Source organism: Lethenteron reissneri, chromosome 27, assembly GCF_015708825.2.
Source record: "Lethenteron reissneri isolate LAM-NWPU_2019-01 chromosome 27, ASM1570882v1, whole genome shotgun sequence".
Lineage (NCBI taxonomy): Eukaryota > Metazoa > Chordata > Hyperoartia > Petromyzontiformes > Petromyzontidae > Lethenteron > Lethenteron reissneri.
The window spans coordinates 5983975-6002190 of record NC_083805.1 but is presented as its reverse complement, the minus strand read 5'-3'; the positions used below and the strand labels follow the sequence as shown (position 1 = coordinate 6002190).

The 18216-nt window shown below is 46.7% G+C and overlaps 1 protein-coding gene across 1 annotated transcript in view; it reads left to right on the top strand.

The window, feature by feature from the left end:
• The window catches only part of SUSD2 (sushi domain containing 2), a 29916-nt gene extending 23974 nt beyond the window's left edge, over positions 1-5942 (top strand). The window contains exons 12-14 of the mRNA XM_061561225.1: positions 2705-2980; positions 4721-4897; positions 5313-5942. Coding sequence (XP_061417209.1) covers positions 2705-2980; positions 4721-4897; positions 5313-5413 — 554 coding nt within the window. The 3' untranslated portion in view covers positions 5414-5942. The remainder of the gene's footprint in view (positions 1-2704; positions 2981-4720; positions 4898-5312) is intronic.
• The last annotated feature ends 12274 nt before the right edge of the window (positions 5943-18216 follow it).

The window sequence follows — 18216 nt, the reverse complement described above, 5'->3', positions numbered from 1 at the left end:
CTGAAAGTGCGTGATGCAGTGACCGTCTTTGTGGCTGGCTAAAAGCCGCCGTAGCGAGGATATCCAGAGTTTTCGTGATGGTTTATGGTCCTTGATGAGATCAGCAAGTGTGGGGTGATGAAGGAACGGGGTTGCCAGGACCAGTTCATGGAAAGCTCGCCACTCACTCCTGATGTTAGCCGTGGTCAAGACCTGGAACACAGGCTGCGGGATTCATAGTGCAGGAACCAATGGATCATTGCTCCACTGCTTGATACCAATTGCAAGTGAGAAAAGCCAAAGGCTGGTCGAAACATGCCAACATTCGCTATTGCAGTTCAACAACAAATTTAAATGAATTGGGAAGTGATTAGCTGTAAATTAGTTAAATTAGATAATTACAAAGCACTAGGAAACACTTTCAAAAATGCGAGACAAAGGCAATCATGGGAATTCCTAATAAAGCGAGATAATTTTGCTGAAGAAACAAGGGAACTGATGAGAGTAAGCAAACTGAACTCTTATTTATTTTCTTCCATTGATAGGACAGACAGGAGCAAATGTCTCAAGGAAGACAACCGCTTTGTTACCCACAGCCACAGCCGGGAAGCGAGCCAGCTAAATTTGTACAAATCGGGCAAACGGCCAACTCGGCTCGCAAACCCCGCAGCGGGTTTGCTGGGCCAATCAGACTTGGGTTTCAGGGCCTCCTTTCACCACACTCTCAGGCAACCCTTGGAAACTGTCGTGATGTTTTCACAGGGTCAGCATCGAAATTATACGCGCGCTCAAATGGCAAACCTTCACTTATATTTACTCATGCAAGGCCCGAGACTGGAGGACATTTTCAGATTTCTCTGGCAACTGCCTGGTGATGCTGGTTGTAACGTCGGGTTCATAGCGCAGCACGCTAACTGCTACACTACCGCTCTCCTCTGCACTTACACACACACACGTGTACATTTAAATATATCCGTGCATCTTGTACTTCACAAGTAAAAAAGATTAGCACGGCCGGCTACGTACGGTGCGAAAGAAGTTCAACATACATACAAGTAAAAGCTTCTCCTTGTCCATTCAAGCAATGCAACTGTGGTGGAAATTCCACATTCACATGACCAGGGCCATTCTATCAATGATGATGAATGACGATTATCAATGATAAGGTTGTCTGTGAGTGCAATCAGCATGCATAGAAGAAGTTCTATCGGTGCGGGCGAAGCCTGCATGAGAAGGAGAGTGTGTGGCATGGCCTGTGGTGGAGTAGATGCCGGGTTTGTATGAATGGAGTAGAGGTTGTTAAATGTCGTGAAATTGCTCTCCAACACACCAGTGTGTTGGGTGGAGGAGGGTTTACAACACATTTTTATTTTTGCGATCTAACCCAAGTATCAATTATGAATCGTCTTTTACTCACGACGTTCTAATAAATACACAGCCCCGACATTTTTGCACAAAAATTATATGACTATGATCGTTGAACATTTTTCAGTTATTGTTCCATTTTCTTCATGAATGTCAATGCGCCTGATCGAGGGAGTATGCATTGCTTATGCACCTTCTTGTTCAGGCACAAATGTCTCATGCGTTTCATTGTCAAGTTCAGCTTTCCAAGAGCGCTTCAACTCACTCTCATCCATCTGCTACCAGTACACTGAGAGACAGAAAGAGAAACGCGTGGATTAGAGAACTTACACGGGTTAAAGACTAAATTCCAACCGTTTCAAATATAAGGAATATCCTAGGAATGGAACGTGTCTGAGAGCACGCCTACCGAGGAGATGGAGTGATGGAGTCAGCTTCTTGCGTACAAGTGCCATTTGGATTATTTCATCGCAAGGCGGTGAAAAACGGCGATGGCTTGGGGAGACCTCCATCCAGCAGTGGATTGATCATGTCTGATGGATGATTGGGGCCAAGCATCCTGGGCTAGTCCAATTTTTCTCTTATGTTTTCATTGCGCATGATAATAGGGAGCTGTGGGTACGGGTGCCACTGGGTTCACTGTGATTATGGATTCCACTTGTGTCCATTTGTCACAAGGGCTATAGACAACAGTGCAGCGTAGATCGCTTCCCTCAGGCTATGGAGAGGAGGAAGGTGGGGGGGGGTGGTTGAAGGGGAACATACAGGAGGGGCTGAGCTCATGGAGCCAAGCAAATCATGAACAATTGGGACAAGATCCATGCCGTGCTGGAATGGGCCAGGACCATCCATGGGCCAACCGTCCTGTTGCCAAATGGTCTTTGGAATGTAGTATGGACAGGTCAAATTTGTTTTAATTGTATACGGTCACAGGAATACTGTAACCGTATGGTGTAATGGTTAGCACACTGGACTCAAAATCCAGAGGGTTACCGGTTCAATTAGATCTGCCAGCACGGCAATTGCAACAATGGTTCACGTTTGATTAAATTCACCTGCCTCTGTACAGTACAGTCAGTTAATTAGCAGGTTGTTTGTGGTTGGATAAGCTATGGGTACTTATCCACGTTCCTAGACCAGTGTGGAACAGTAGGCTTAAGATATCCTCTAGAAGGCTCTCTCTAGAGCTCCCTTGAGTGGAGGCAATTCCACTCGCACTGGTGTGAGCAAAGAATTGCATGGCTGCACATTTACCTATTCTATCGTTGCAAGGTAACAGTGAACTGAGGTTAAGCGTGCATTTACTCGGATGTTTCCCGTGACCTCTGGATGTCCACGCGCGCGCGTGTTTGTATCACAGGGGCAATAGACAACTCCAGCACGCTCTTCACCTACGACTCGCAAGATCTCTTGGATCGCTACTACCACCAGCCGCGACACGACCCGGCGTTCCGTCCCGAGTTCCGGCCGGTGGCAGGAGGCGGCGGCGGCCCGTCGCCTCCCGTAGTGGCGCAGCTCTGCGGCCCCGACGAACTGTGCAAATTCGACGCGGCCGCCACCTCGAGCCTGAGCGCCGCCAACGCCACGCTGCTCGCTCATCGGTGGCACCAGGGCGTGGTGCGAGACCTCACTCCGGGTCAGTGCTGCCCCGATAACGGCGATGCCTTCCAAAAGGGCCCCCGTCGCTTGGGCCCACGAGCCCGGGGCAGGCGTTGACACTGCAACGCCCGATCTGCCGAGTCCCTGGCGTCGTTCGAAAAACGCTCTCCGAACTGCCGGCCTCGTCAATCTGCCACGAGCGACGCTGCATCTGTTTTTCGTTGCAACCGGGGCGCATGACGGACGTGCAATGTTGGTGCCGTGCGTAGAGCACCCCTTGTCGTGGCTTGCCATGTTTAGAGTACGCATGGGATAGTCAGTTGGCATGTTGCGTGTGGTGGGGTAAAGTGTGGGTCCTCCTGTCTCTTCTGAGACGTCTGGCCGGGCTGGAAGAGGGGTTCTCGATTGTTCCTTCCTACTGGAGGCCCTCCCACCAGCAGCGGCTCAAGCAGGCAATTGCAGGGCTGAACTTTTACTTGACAGAGACGACGTTTGCTTGGCTCGTCGGCTATAATGGCATTTCAGCTTATTTAGTAGGCAGTGCCTAGCATTGCCATTTTACTGAGCCTTGCCATTGCTCACACGATATTGGCTTTGCTCTTTCCAACTATTTCTCAACCTATTACTGATTAGCCAGAAGCCTTTGCCTCTCATTAAGCATTGCGCTGTCATCATTAATTGTGGTGTAATCATCAATTCGCATTCCAGTCTTCTCAGCCAGGTCCAGCCTCACTAAAATACAAACGCAGTTAACATCTCCCCGCTAAATTCACGTACTCCTGTGACATTTTCGAATTTCCACTCAACGAGTGAGCCTTGAGCATAGGAAACACATTCTATGTAAATGAAAAAAGCACGGTAGCTCTTTTAAATTTTATTTGTATTTTCAACAACAGCAAAGGGAGCAAAGCAGAGAAACGGGTTGCACAAATTTCCGAACGACCGGCATAGACACGTGTAAAGGTGGGTGTCACTAGTTGGCAATCTGGAAATAAATTTGAAGAGCGAGGGGAAGAATTGGAGAATTGGAGAAGAGAGAAGTAAATTGAAAGAGCGGCAGGTGGAAAGTAAAGTCTTGGCGCAAGAGGGCCAAGCCATTCGTGCGGGTCGTCAATCGAGGAGCAGGCGTCTCGGACACGCCGTCACGTCCCCAGTGACATGGCCGAGCAGGTCGTGCGTTCGACAGCTTGTTTGCAGACGTTCGGGGTAGGAATGCAGCAGCCACCCTAATTAATATTGCAGGTCTATTAACCAAACGAACACACACCGTCTGCTTCACAGTGGCACGTTAAAGATCCCGTGTCGCCATTTGCAAGAGTATGCCATTGAGTGCCCGTGTCGTCGAATTTTTGCCAAATTCGAAAATTGCCCCGCAAATTACTCGCTTAGGATTACGCACAGCAAGTGTGCTCCTAACTGCAATTGTTGGCGCCGGTTTCTGGCAGCCTTCTAGCTCGTCTGTGATTTCCTGCCCGACCGAGCCAGATGGGGCAACACTGTCCCCCTCTCGTCCTCTCACCGTTCTGTTGTTCTGATCAGCGATCACTGCGACAGAGCCCCAAGGTGTTCTCCAGAGTGGCTTTAGATACATTGTGCATGGGAATCAACCAGTGCTAGAATAGTGTGATTAGTTCACGGGTCTTCCCCTGTTACGAGTCTTAAGGGCACTGAAGGCACTTCTCAATTGGGGCACGGATGAGGTTGCGAGGCCCGAACGTGATTGTCCGGTTAACCGTGGCGAACTAACGCGTGTGCGGTGCGTCCGTGCGTTGCGCAGTGGTAAGCTGCGGCGTTCTTCTGGCTCCGAAGCACGGCAGCAAGGAGGGCACGGTGTACTTGGAGGGTGGGCGCCTCACGTTTGCGTGCGATTCCGGCTACGTGCTCAGCGGGTCCAGCGCGCGCGAGTGCCAGCCCCACGGGCGGTGGTCTGGTCAGGACGTCTCCTGCGTGACCGGTACGGACAATCAGGAGGGGATGTGCTTCGTGAATCGGCTTTGCTTTGATCAGCGCGAAACGACGTGCTGATTCCACGTCGGCAGCGGTGCACAAAATAGCAACATCTCAATATCCATCTGGAAATAACATTGCCTCTAAAAGGAAAATGGTACGTGTAGACGCAACGTTTCTGGCAAGGGCCCTTCTTCAGGGCGGAGAGATCAACACGAAGAAGCGAGTTGTTTTATCGTCGCCATTTTTTTTTTCTCCAGAATGTGCCCATGTTGCATCACTAGATGGGAGTTGTTAATAATTTGCTGTTATTTCAGTGCTCATTGAACTGCACGTAGATTTATTAATTACTTATATGTCGCTGCAGCTGCTGATGACCACGACGTAACATTTTCAAAGATTGATTTCTTGTTGTTCCACAGACAATACGCTGGCGATCGTGTTGGGATGTGTCTTCGCTGTTCTGGTGCTGGCCATTGCAGGATTTTTCATATACAAGCAGCTTCGGATGCGGCACAAGTGAATCGACGACAGAGTGTTGCGGACTTCATGGGTGGATCCATACTTTCTTGCCAAGAGGTTTTCGGCCGCACGGTTGCCGAGATATATCAGCGGGGCTGCGATGGCAGCATTGTAGCGGTGACTCGGCCTGCACATCACTACGTGAAACAACGGAATGTGTAAATGAAAGCATTAATTGTAAGTGTTAATTCAGTACGTGGGATTCTGTGTGGGGGAGGGGGGGGTTGGAATTGGGAGGGTATAAATGATGCATCAAATTGCGGGCGCGGGGGAATGGATGTTTTTCGATTCGTGTGCATTGTACGCCAAGGGTGATTGTGACCTCTGGAAGCTCCTGGAGGACGTTACAATTTTCAATTGACCGCATGGTAAAAAAAACAACAACGCAACATTGCATTTCTGTGGGAATTGTGGGGTGAATTTTTACACTTGTAGAGCGGGAGTGCATGGCTGGTGGGTAGATCGCACACAGCCGCTCCTGGGAAAAGTGCCTCTTACTGTTATTTTAAAGGCAGTGGGGGGGGGGGGGGGGGGGGAGCCAGGCACTGGATATTCAATAATGGAGGGGGAACTGTGGGTAGAAAACGTGCTCTACCTTGTGCCAAACCTGTCTGCTTGTCTGTGCATAAGTGCCAGACAGATTATAATTTCAGGAGCACCACTGTGCCACGAACCCATTTTTGGGATGCGTTTCAGATTTTAGGATGAATATTCCAAAAGTCTGGCCTAGAATACTAAAGTTTGAACGACCCGATATTGTTTTCAGAATCAATCAGAAAGCCTTAAATAACATCACTGCCACGCTTAGCCAAACATGTGGCACTGGGTGACATCACGATTGTGATCTTTGAGGCATTTAAATTAGTAAAAAAAATGTGAATGATTAAAACCTCAGAAAAAGAGATTCGAAACTGTTATTGACGATCTGACAACATCCAAAATCAAAAATGTTTAATCCAAAACCCATCCCCACCACTTACTAATGAACAAGTGTTGAAATAATGTAGAGGAAATTATCCTCACCATAACTACACCTACAGGTTTCCTTATTTAGCATTACATTGTAATAGCAAATCAGTGTTTTAGTGACAGAAATATGAAACAAATACTAAATCAAAGGAACCACATATTTTACGATGAAAAATAACCTGTAATAAAGCCAATGGATTGCATTTCGCAGATGGATGTGCGCTGTTTGCTGTGTCCTTCATGCTCCCTGTAAGGTGTCGTTTAAGGTTAAGTTATTTTATTTTATTCATAGATATTTGCTCTCAAATGTAAAAGTGCAGCCTTGAGATTACTCGCTCGGACCACTGCGGCTCGAAGGGCACTACCACTAGACTGAGTTGTCGAGCACCCCTTTAAGGGGGTGTTTTGGCCTACTCCTTCTTCCCTGACCCAGACATCTAGCAAGAGGTGGGCTTATCCACACTGCACCCCACCAGATGCGACCTGCCGATCGACTCGCTCGCTCTACCTCACCAAGAAAGAAAAACATTGCTGACAATTTTCGGAGAGAAGTTATTTTACATTTGTTATGGACGTTTTATTTTTTCAGTCATCCTGCCTGTACACCAATGGGCATGGTGAAAACAACGCACTCCATTGGCGGGCAGTGATTCAGTGCATTACACCGAATTACACGGCACTTTGATGGACAATCGGTTCAGAGCGCCCCCGAAGCTGCACGGACGCACACACGACTCATCCCGAACCTTTTAAGCAGCCCGAGGGAACGTCGAGAATGGCCCAGCGATATCGCGTTTGCCGCGACCTTCATTGATGGGGCTGGGTGGGTGGGTGGGTTGCGGTTCTAATGCAGCAGTCGCCCCAGTGCCGGATGAAGCTCAGTGCGGGGCCTGTAGCGAATGTTATAAAGGGGCCCTAAATATATTTAAAAAACCATTAAAACACAAAAATTGTTACTTGCGTAGTAAAGTAATTATATTTTTTCATTTGCTATACACCCAGATAATACGAGAAATCGCTAACCGTAAACACCCAGTCGTTCGTAAAAGTGGAAGGCGGTATAGTACTATAGTAATAGAGCAAGTGCAGAAACAGTGAACCGGAATTGATAGCTTGAAAGCATTTAGCGGGGGGCCCTTGAAAGTGCGGGGCCCGTAGCATATGTAGCTACTTTTGCTACTTGGAGAATCCAGCACAGAATCGCCCTGATTATTACTGCGGATGTGTGAATCGTAATTAACACGAACGCGCCCGTTTGCTTCGCTTTGAACGTCAACGATTCCCTGACGTGGGCCAATTTTGTGCCGGTGTTGGTGGGGAGGGGATGGTGGGGTCCAAATAAAAAAAAATTCGCCGGCAAATCACTCAATTGGGATTACCGTATACGCAGCAGCAGCAGCAATCATTGCCCCCTACTGGCAGTATAATGTCCCAAGGTCGCTCTCGAAAATGAGACTATCGCGGTCTCCTGCGTGCTCACCCTCTAAAACAAAACACAGCTTGAAACTGGACTCCAAGCCCAAGTCTCACGTTGGCCAAGAGGGGTCTTGTCATCCTCGCTGCTTCACAACGAGGATGTGTAATCTCGGCGTCGGGAGCACGAGCGATGAGAGTTGTGGAGTGGTGAGCGGCTTGCGTTTGTGAGAGGCGCGTGTTCTTTGCGAGCATCCCCAGCTGTCAGCGCTACGTTCGTTTCCATGGCCTTTGCACATCTCCAAGTAATGGGACACGATGCACTGTCTACTTAAAAACAAACAAACATGTTTCATTATCGAACGCTCGTCTTGTCGAGCCAGGCGACAGCTGCTGCTGCTGCTTCATCAGCAGCATTGTGGAGGTACGGGGGGCCCTCAGTCCAGCACAGTCGAGGCCGGTGAGTGGCCAACCCCAGATTTTAAGCTTTCGTGACTGCAAGGATTCATATTCTTAGGTTTTTTTTTCGGTAAAGTCACGTAGGTAAAATGTTTTAATTAATAAAAAAATCACGACGTTTCGGAGGCAACACAAGCTTCCGTTTTCAGGTGGAACCGTCACAGCACGCTTGCTACGTGACTTTACCGGAATAAAAAAAACCTAAGAATAAGTGGCCAAGCCGTCAAAAAATGTGCGACGCCTCGGTCCGTCGCCGACCGTATCCACGTCGTGGGTTTGTGGTCACGTTGGCCTCGGTTGTGTAGAGGTCGTCTGCTGGCGGGGCAACTCATTATTTAAAAATCCGTAACCCTATATTTTTGGTTCTTTCGGTAAAGTCACGTAGAAGGGAAATAATAACATAATAAAAATATAAAACAATAAAAAATCCGTAACCCTATTAACCGCAGCGCCTGTTGTCTGCGTAAACTATTGTTATAATCAGAAGTCGTGTTATTTTGTGCATCTGACATTGTCCACGATATTGCTCCCCCACATCATTGCGGATAAGAGAAGTTATTTTTGCATGTCATGAAACGTCAAGATTGCTGATATATGCACTGTATATCTAATCAATGCCCCAGTTCAACCGGACACTAACTCATCCTGATGATGTTTATCCACTTCTGGCACCCCGCTCGAATGAGTCTCCACATTTTCCTTACCGCCGCAGTTACATAATGCATCACAATGACATCCATACACCCACGATGTCAAATCAATACATGACAGGAGGCGTAGGTTCTGAACTGGCTCAGCCACAGAAATTTCGAGTGTCACTTGTAAAGAAGCTGCGTTCGGGAAATTTGAGTTGACCCTGAGTGCAGAGGCCATTCCTGCATGGTAACCTCCATGCAGGTGCTGCCAATGAGTTCCCAAACCTCTGAAAACCAAGCTCAACTCGGCCAGTGCAGAGCTAGGAAGAGAACCTTGTCAAGAGGACACCTTGAACAACACCTGAAAACAGAACGCTGACTTGGGTTGACCGCACTCCACGCGAGTATGAGTGTGCCCCTGTTGCCAAACGGACCCGTCTTTAATGAGCCAAGCTCGTCCGCAGGTATGTCGAAGACATTGTGAATTACCATTGAACTGTCCGCTGTGACGTCCAAGTCCTGCTGATACGCGACGCTTCAGACACTTCGTTCAAACCGGCGTGGCACACCTCGGAAGTGGCTGGTCAATCGGTCGCGGAGGTAGTATAGGTGTACGCGGCCCCGTTCTCCCTCTCAAGGCTGTCACCAACGCCAGCCCAATTTGCGTAAAGATTGTGGTAGGCGGTGCCACGTGCTGAAATTGCATTTTTTTAGGCTCGATTTTCTCTACCGGGTTGGCCTTCTCGTGCCAAGGGAGACGGGCTAAATTTGCTTAATTCCGAAAAACCAACACGGGGTGCGTCGACAGAGAAAAACTTAGACAAACACTCGCTCTGCAAAGGAACATCCACGCGTATGTTATACCACAGCGTGCAATAGGGCACTTGGCAACCGATGTAGGAATCTAAACCGGTGTTGCTATTGAAGCCATAACAAGTATTACTATCCAGTGCAGCACACACATAAACACAGTTGAACACAATTGAAGTGTTTATTGTTATAGTAATCAATATGATTAAACCATCACTGAGAATAACGCACATAGCATACCTAGTAAACATGTATGGCATATGATTAAGTCAATGCCTTCAATGTTTTACCAGCGAAGCGCACATTTGTAATTTAAAACAGAGTGGACTTGGAACTCAATTACAGTTTGAGTATTTATTAAATCCAGAAATCATGTGAGGATATAGGCTTGTCGGACAGAAAATAAATGGGACTTTATTTCAGTAATGCAAAGATTTACACTTTTAGCCAGGTGGTAAAGTCCTCACCGTAAATCAAAGTGCATTAAAAGCTCATTTTGCATGACTTTAACGAGCACCTGCAATAAAATTGTGAATTTTTTTTCCTTCGGAGATGAATTAGATTCAAGGAGATCTCCCCAGCTTTAACACGCCCCTTGTGAAATACAAGCCGAATGTTTCAAGCGCACTACATAAAAAAGAGAGGCAAGCTTCATCGAGTGCAAATACATGTCACGTGGCACAAGGCCGGATTAAGGTTCGTGTAGGCCTTAGGCACTTCTCTTTCGGAGGCCTTCAGTGATCACTTTCTGCAGTTGGTGCTGCTGCTGCTACTGCCCCCGGTGTCACTACCGCCGCTGTCACTCCGCTTGTGTCACGTCGTTACTTCGTCCAGCCGCTGGGCAGATGTCGTTACTGCTGATACCGTTAATTGTTTAGTCTGTTGCCCTAATTCGATGGCAGCGCACTGTGCGCCGCAGATAAGCAGATTGAATTTGAGATTATTGAGAGAAGAAAAAAAACAAGGTAGGCCTAAAAATATTAAAAGCGAAAATTACTTCAACAATTTTTTTTACCTCGATAATCATATTGAATTACGCAGCTTTAAAAGGATGCCGTTCATTTTCATTGATAACATATTCAACAACAAAAAAACATGGAAAAAGGTTGTTTTCGTAGGCCCTTCAGTTTTCGTAGCTCCTAACAAAGTGTCTCCTGTGCCTATCGGATAATACGGCCCTGACGTGGCATGTCCAGCGCACTGTAAGTGTACGTTTATTTATTTAAAAAAAATGTTACTTAAAGCACGACTATTGCTGAATAGTTCATAGACAGGCCAAGGAATCCCTGTTGCTTCATTCCCGTTTCCTAGCACAACAACAACAACAACCAATTCATGCCATTTATCCTTCGGTACTCCAGTTTCCTCCTACACAAATAAACACTCATGAATGTAGGTTGGTCAAACATCCACGGAGCAATGGGCAATTACTGGTATCATCAGTCGTTCATAGACAGGCCAAGGAATCCCTGTTGCTTCATTCCCGTTTTCTAAAACAACAACAACAACAACCAATTCATGCCATTTATCCTTCGGTACTCCAGTTTCCTCCTACACAAATAAACACTCGTGAATGTAGGTTGGTCAAACATCCACGGAGCAATGGGCAATTACTGGTATCATCAGTCGTGGCTGGCTTCCCACTCATCTCTGTTTTCCCGTGCTTTTGAATAATTATCTCGCTGTTTTTTTTAGATTAAATGAAAAGTATGCATGTTTACAAACTCTGGATACTTAAAGCCATGACAATTGCTGAATAGTTTTTGGACAGGCCAAGCAATCGCTATTGCTCAATTCCTACTCTTTGGTTCTTTCGGTAAAGTCACGTAGGTAGAAAAATAGAATAAAAAATAAGAAAAAAATAATGGTACTGCTGCTGCTGCTGACCATTGCATTACCGCCACTGTCACTCTGCTTGTTTCATGTCGTTACTTCGTCCAGCCGCTGGACAGATCACAGATTCCTCTGTTTGCTGAAACCACTGCCAATTTGTGCCTTTTTCTTTTGGTACTCCACTGTCCTCCGACACGAATAGACACTCATAAATGTAGGTTGACCAAATATCCACGGAGCAATGGACAATTGTTGGCAGAACCAGTCATGGCAAGCTTCCCATCCGTCTGTTTCCCCGTGCCTCTGAATCAGTCTCTTCTCTCCATTTTTCCCCTACTGAGATTGAATGAAAACTGTGCATGTTACAAACTCTGGACACCATTAAAAACAAACATTTATGTACGGTCACATGGCTTGATGGAATAATAAATGAGGGCGAGTAGACTGAATCCTGTGATGGCGATGGAGGCAGAGTGGCTGTGATTGCTACACGATGATCATGTTAATTAAACGTCCGCATGCGACGACAGGAGTGATTTAAAGGGTCTACGAAGCAGCTCCGGTACTGCTGTATATTTGTGCATTTTGTTGAATTGCTGTAAGAGTATTTTACACTGGATTACGATACCTCTTTAATGATTCGATTCCAACCCTGACGCCTGTATGTTTAGAGTGTTTAGAGTTTGCATGTTTCCCCCCGTGGTTGCATGGATTTTTCTCCGGGTCCTCCGGCTTTTCCCTCCACATTTACAATCAACATGTATTTGGCTGCTAAACATTTCCACATGATGATTAGCCACTTTGTTGAGCTATCACTTGTGGCCAGGTCGCTTCTGAAAAGGAGCTACACAACTCAGTGGGCCTTACCTTGTAAAATAAAACGTTAAGTTTAGTAGCACGTGGATTAATTGTGGGATATTTCGTGACAAACAAAAATTTACAATTTTGCTTTTGTTACTCCTGGCAGAAAGGCCTCCACTGGAGCGAGCACTCGAATGCCCCTATTAAAGACTATTAGGCCGACTCACCCACAACGGCCAAATGTCTCGGAAGAGGTATGCAGTTCCAACACTCTGCCCACTACACGTGACCTTCCAATCCACTAACGCTGGTGGACCCATTTATGCTGCTGGGTAGACACCAGAGGTCGCAAACGGGTTTTGATTCCTTACCCGTACCCGTACCCGGCCGCACCAGGGTCGCAAATGGATACCCGTACCCGTACCCGGCCGGGTACAGGTAGCCGTATCCTACCCGTACCCTACCCGAAATGAGTGACAAACGGTTACTCACCAGTGACTCACGGCCTACCCGTACCCGTACCCGGTCGCACCAGGGTCGCAAACGGGTACCCGTACCCGGCTGGGTACGGGTAGCCGGGTATCGGGTAGGGTACGGGTATTGGGTTCCCGTTCGCGACCTCTGGTAGACACACACATACCTGAGGATGGGGTGGGGAAGATTTTATAAACTGGTACCATTGTTGCAACTGCCACGCCAGGAGATCAAATCGAAGTGGTGACCTCTGGATTGCAACTGCAGCGCACCAGCCATTAAATCACGGCATTTCCATTCTATTCTTGTGTATGGCGATATGTTCAGGATCTAAATGCCAATGTCGAGGTCTGTTAGCCACAAGAGGGCTTCAGAAGAGAGTTGATGTACATTTGAAATTCCACCCCTGTTGAAGGAGCGCAGATTGCAGTTGTTTACTCGATGGTCCATGGCAATGTCCTGTAGACGCATGCATTTGGTACCCTTTGTCGTGGGTTCCACGGAGGCACACACTTGAACTTGGAGGAAACACGTTTAATCTCACACCCCAACAGGATAACTACATTAACGTACACTGGTTAACTAGATCACAACGGGGTAACTACATAACTGGGTCAGTCAGTAACACACTGCCTGACCCACGATGCCGAGCGTAAAGACCGAAGACCGAGGATCGAAGAGACGTAGCACCGACGGGTTCCATTCCAACAGACAGCCTCGATCGGCTCTCGGGACCTCCCTTTTATGCCCCTGAGCGTGGCCTGGCTCCGCCCTCGGCCACGCCCCCTTCTAGATCCGACTAGAAGGTTCTATACATCACGTGTCCCTCTCGCCACCTTTTGGCCCCCCTCATTGTCCTGTCCTGTTCACGTGCCCTCTCGGGTTCACCCAGACTGTCACGTCCTTAACTGCCCTCTCTCTGACAGTCACCAGAACCATGCCCCCTAGGGCCCCCTTCTATGCCATACATACTCTGCTGCCAGAGTGAGGCTCTAACATGCACACTTCCACTCTTGTATGAGTAGTTGGCGCTAAACACCGTAGTGACTCAATAAACGTCACTACACCTTCACTACTACCTTGTGTTTTCAAGTATTATTTTTTTTACACGATGGTATCACAGCTGCCTCAGGTCTGTGAAGTATTCACATTTTGTATATGACAGTGGTTGCCCTCGGTATGTAAATCTTACCGTTAATGATATTGTTCCATATGCACAATTTGCTCGTCTGTTTTATATTACAGTAACGGCAACATTAAGTGCCTGTTTAAAGCCAACTCAGCTTGTAAAGCATTCGTTTCTCAACTGGTTCTCACATTGCACTGAAATACACCAGTGTGCCAACAATCCGTAAATGAAATGTTTCGTTTGGCACCTCCCTTGTGGAGACTTGGACTCTGCGTGTGTGTGACCACGTGATGTTGTATTAGGCAAGCCGCACACAAGTGCTGTTACACAAAATATGTCCTGTGCAATGAAACTTTACGAGCTCGAAAATAAAAATGTATCTAAGGATTTATAATCTTTTGTCAACAAATTTCGAGATGAAGCCCTTCCCATGCCGTGTCAGTCATTGGAAATGTTTAACCATATTTCACCACGCTGCTCAGTGAAGGTGGAGAGGGGCCAGTAATAGTTTATTCAGTATATCACTCGTGACTGATGTTGGCTGTGGCTAGGAATAGAACTCAGGTTTGTCTGGTTCATCATAGATGCTGTGCACGAACCACCATTTCAACACTCCACCCTCGTACAAAAAAATAAAGAGAAACATACAAAAAAATGTGTATGTCTAAAAATATAAATACACAGTAATAAAATAATATTTAAGGAATGACCTCACTATGTACAAAAAAAATAGCAGCAGCATTTATTCTGACCTGAACATAGGTATATGTGCAGAAATGACAGGATAATTGGTTCACAACTGGAGTTGGTGACTACTCAATCTGCCCGAGGATAGATTAGAACCAGAAATTCCATTTGCTTATCAGGTCGAGCCAAACACGCGGAGCAATTTAACAGTCAATTCTGGTATTTAAAGGACAATTTCCAGGATCTTTCACGGTGGGATCAACAGGAAAACAACCGCAGTCTCATTTCAACCTTTCGGTCTCAGAGAAAATAGTCTCAGTGACTTTCCACTAACATCGTGCTGCTCGAGGCCACTTGTCTTCGTGGGATGTCACCTTTGTCACTGCAATCCGTCCACTCCAAAAGGTTAACAGTCCATCCAATTTATTTTTACCTCTATTTTAAACCCGCTGCCTCGGTGTCTGTAAATTGTCCACCACAATCATGTGCCGCCCGTCTTATTCGCTCTTGTCATTGGCCTTCCCGCACACGGCGAGCGGCCCGCTCCGGTGGTCACCAACTTGCTTCGCGGCGAGCGGCCCGCGGAAAACTTGAAGGCAAGGGCTCAGAAAGTAAAGACAGAGAGGATTATATCCTCGAACGAAAACGAGTCAGGTCAGCGCGATTTTCTGCTCAAATGAGCATTTAGGAAGCGCTCGCCTCCTCTTTACAGCCCTGAGTCAGTGGTGAAAATTCAACAGGTGGTGAGTCTATCCACAGGAACAACCACTGATGACTTTCCCGCAAAGTGGCACTGAATTGATTGCGTCAACCCCCAACCGGGATTTTAATTCGCCACCGTTCAATTGCGAGTAGCTCGCTTTAAACGCTGAGCCACGTTGGCCTATATTGTCTATCATCTCGTTAGTCGCCACAAAACCCTATAATGATTTAATATTTGTGCTACGAGATGACACGAATAATTTTGAAAGGCTGTAATCTTTCCAACTAGATTGCCTCTATTTAAATATTTTTTTTATTTTACTCGGTAAGGCCCAATGAGGTACGTAACTCTTTTTCAGTCGCGACCTGGATACAAATGATAGCTCAACGAGGTGGCTTATCACGTGTACATTCATAGGAGCCACATATTCTAAATGTGGAGGGAAAATCCGGAGGACCCGGTGAAAAATCCACACGACCACGTTGGAGGGCACGCAAACTCCAAATATACAGCCGTCAGGGTCGGGATCGAACTCATGAACTCCTGTAAATAAGGCGAGGTAGCTAACATCCTGTCATTTTGGCACCTATTTGACAACATCTCACGCGAAGTGTGAACTCACAACGATCTGTGAAAACCCAAGAACCTGCTCCTGAATAAAAATTAAACCCCCCAATGATGGAGAATCTGTGAGCTCCAGGCCCTTCACAATGCTGTCGACAACCCCAGCAAGCAGGCCAACCGGGGGAGCAGAGACCATCAACACGTACTATCGGTCACACTTCAGGCACTGCACTCCGCTAACATTCTGCAGGGCCACCTTGAGAACTTCACCATCCATAAAGGTATTCGTGCTTATCATGCTCAAGTAGTGTAATTCCAACGGAGGTGCCCCACATTATATAGAGCACAGGTCAGGTGCTGAGCCGGGCTGCCAGGTGTAGGGGCGAAGGCACAAGGTGCCAGGTCACAGAGGTATTTCCCTCCAGGATTGAGAACCTGCTCTGAGACAACCAGCGCCCAGTTAAGCACCCACCCTCCCCCCCACAGGGAACTCGTCAATCAGAGTCTCCCAGCATATTGTCGATGAGTAGCGCTGCTTTGATCTGATCGGGTGCGAGACAGCATCTTGCACGCGTATTTTAATTGATAGTACCTTCATTCTTGATTTGAAGCTTTCGGTACTTGCAATAATCCATACTCTTTGGTTCTTTCGGTAAAGTCACGTAGGTAGAAAAATATAACAAAGGAATAATAATTAAATTATAAAAAAAACTTTTTGTTTTATTTTATAAAAAATAAAATAATAATTAAATCATAGTATTGTTTTTATGTTGTTTTATTTTTCTACCTACGTGACTTGGTTGAAAGGTCAATGTGCAGGTTATTAAGACTGGTCTCAGATGGTTGTGGCTGGAGGGAATTGCTCCCTTTAACAATCGAGCCCAAGAGAAGATGAAAGGGCAGGTTCAGAACCGGACGGGGGGGGGGATACACGAGCCGAGAGTATTTTTTAGTCTGAAGTACCTGGACTCAATTTAGTTTTTCTGGCGTCTCTTGCTCCCACATGTCTGCCCTGACTTATACATTCTGCACGTGTCCGTCACTGCTAAGACTAAAACGTAGAGCCTATGATAATTGTTTTTTGTACCCTTTTATCTGGCAACAAAACTGACACCTTTTTTACGAGGAGTCATGTTTGCGTAGACAACAATACCTGCAGTCATAATGCAAACAAAAAACACAACTCTGATAATGTATGCTTTTTTGTTTGCATTATGACTGCAGGTATTGCTGTCTATGCAAACATGACTCCTCGTAAAAAAGGTGTCAGTTTTGTTGCCAGATAAAAGGGTAAAAAAACAATTATATTTTTACTGGCAAATGAGGTACCAATGACATAGAGCCTACTTGCACATGTAACCTACCGGTGTGTTGGCACCTCTTGCCGTCATCTATACATGCAGTTTAAATTCGCGTGCCTTCCGTTTGTGACCCACACATACCTCGCGTGTTACAAATGCCTCGCGTTAGTAGTGTTGCTTTCAGTTTAACACGTAAGCTTTCGCGACCAATATCATCCATAATACAGCTTGTGCTACGTCGGAGAGGCAAGCCACAACGGGTGTTGTGGCTTGGCTCTTCAACACGCCGGTGTGCCGTACGAGTAACGAATTTGCACGTTCTGTTTACGTGGCAAACCTTACTAATTGGCTGTGTCGGGTGGTGGTGGGTTTAACGACACAGTTAAATTTAAGCGATCTAACCTCCCCCCCCAAAAAAAAAACCTGTGATGGAGTGTAATACGGGTTGTTTTTTGTTGTTGCTTTCTTTCGTTTTAGTGTTGCTTGCAAATTAGTTAGGTGTCTGCTGCTAACACGGGGTCACCGTGCGCCCGTTTCGGCCACACGCGGACGCTTGCCCGGGTGTTGACTGCGTTCACAATTTGCAAAAGCCATCCAGTCACAACTCGAACTTGCACTCACTCGTCTACGCCGCCCTGGCAGGCTCGGCAAGAGGCATCGCTGATATTAAAATACTTTCTACCACCGCGGCCGCCTTCGAAGCAAACGAGTGTGAACACTTAGAAGTGTAGTCGTTGCCCCCCTTGACCCCAAACCAGTGGCGGCTCCTGCAAAATCTCTCAGGGGGGGCAAATGTCTGGATGATTGATAAGGATAAGGTCCACCCATGCAATGGATAAATTAATAGCTTAAGCATGTAAAGGCAACTTCACTTCTTTAATATTAATGAAAAATAAAGTGACTCTTACAATACATCTTGTTTGTTTCTATACTCACTATTAAAAGAAACCACTCAAGTTTATTTTATTAAAGATTCCACTAGGTGGCGATAAATTATATTGTTGGATGAAACGTGCTTACCTATGA